The 1,847-nt window shown below is 48.1% G+C and overlaps 1 protein-coding gene across 1 annotated transcript in view; it reads left to right on the top strand.

Moving 5' to 3' along the window:
• SLC37A1 (solute carrier family 37 member 1) overlaps positions 1–1,847 on the top strand; it is a 57,602-nt gene that overhangs the window by 39,209 nt on the left and 16,546 nt on the right. Inside the window, exon 11 of the mRNA XM_019666003.1 lies at positions 863–1,056. Within this exon, the coding sequence (XP_019521548.1) occupies positions 863–1,056 (194 nt within the window). The remainder of the gene's footprint in view (positions 1–862; positions 1,057–1,847) is intronic.

The raw sequence follows: 1,847 nt of genomic DNA on the forward strand, positions 1-1,847 counted from the left end.
GATTTGGGGGAAAGTCTGAAACACATAGAAACATTTCTTTGTAAGCCCTTGAACTTTACAGTTCACTCATGAGGAGCATCTTGGGTCATCCTTGCTCTGACTTGAACCCGCACTCCGAGCTGAGGACCACTGTTTTTGCTTTAATAATGCAAACTTTGTCCTTCAGAAATGCCCAGGATCAGAATTTACAAAATATCAGAGTCAGTTTATGAATTTTCAAATAATGTTTTTTCCAATAATGTATGTCCATTTTTAACTCCTTAAAAAATACAGATCATTTAAAGAATTGACTGACATTTTCATAAAAATTACATGTAATCCTACCGCTTGGTAATAACCATTGCCAGTTTAGAATTTAGCTCCTTTATTTCTATAAAGACATCCTATAGTTACCTGGTTATATAGATACATATGTCAACATTCCTTGAGATCATGATGAAAATGCAGTTTTGAGTGATATTTTATTATTTAGTGCATCGTGAGCATTTTTCCATGTCATTAAAATCTACAGTTTTTTTCTAACACCGGCAAGATATGTCATTATATGCATGTACTTCACCAGTTTTCCTCAGTGGTGGTGTGACATGCATTTTATTGTATAAGTAGTTTTTCATTTCTCAAATTATTTTTTGCAAATAGATCCTAGAATTGCTGGGTCAAAAGGTTTTGCGTGTTTAGTTAGTATTTCCTAAAACCATGTAGATGGTAATGATTAGAAAGCGATGACTATGGTCAGAACGTTATCCAGGTCGTCCCCAAGGCTTGTGGTGGGGCGACTGCGGCGTTGGGAGCTCTGGCCTCGCTTCCACCACATGAACTGGTGACCTTGTCTCTTCCTTCTTTCCGTCCGGCCCGCCCCCAGGACCCGGAGATGCAGTGCTTACTGCTGTCCGATGGAAAGCGGGCCGTCCATCAGAACCACGTCGTCGTCCTCCCGGGCGATGGCGGGAGCGGCATGGCTGCCATCAGCTTCACTGGGGCCTTGAAAATTCCCGTGAGTACATGCGCCCGGGAAGAGTTTCCAGAAGGGTCCTCTGCGCTCTGTGAAAAGCCGGCGTGCTGATAACCAAGCTTGGAGAAAGCAGCTCTGATTGTGTGATGCGTGGGTCAGAAATCCACGTCAGGAGCCGAGGTTGCACGCAGGCAGCATAAACAAGGCTCTGGGCTTCTGTTCGCCTCATACTATGTTTTTGAAACTCGTTGTCTCCATTCAGAAATGCAGATATTTCATAGACAAATCAGCCTCTCATCTGCACCTGCCAAACCAGAAAAGCTGGCTCCTCCGGCCTCACGCCATGGGGCTCAGGTCCCCCCACTGCACTCCCTGCCAGGCCCGAGGGTGAGCCCCTGGGAGGCACTGTCATTGTCACCACCTTCTGTTCTGTGGTCTGGGGGAGCCCACCCCATTCTCTTTACCCTTTAAAGTGCTTTTGGGAGCACAAACCTGTTCCAACAGACCCGCCCGTACTAACAGAAGAAGTGCGCGCAGGGCCCCAGGAAAGGACAAGGAGCCACCCCTGGAGACAGAGAGGCGACAGTCCACAGAACCCGGGCTTGTTCTTTGTTTAAAATCAGGAGTGCTGGTGCGTGGTGAGGCAGCTGGCCCTGACTCTGAGCTAACAGGCCTGCTGGTGGGGCCGCTTGTATGTGACAGGACGTGAAGCAGATCAGGGAGGTTATTTAAAACAGGGCCGGTGGGTGGCGGGGTGCGTGCAGTGCTGAGAGCTCTTACTGCAGTAGCATTTTCTTGTGTTAAATTCCTGGGCTCCTGCTGAGAGAATCTGGGCAGCTAGAGAGGGAACAGCGAGCCCTGCCCACGTGGGTAGGACAGCCAGGCCTGTGCAGCA

Source organism: Hipposideros armiger, unplaced genomic scaffold (assembly GCF_001890085.2).
Source record: "Hipposideros armiger isolate ML-2016 unplaced genomic scaffold, ASM189008v1 scaffold_458, whole genome shotgun sequence".
Taxonomy (NCBI): Eukaryota; Metazoa; Chordata; class Mammalia; order Chiroptera; family Hipposideridae; genus Hipposideros; species Hipposideros armiger.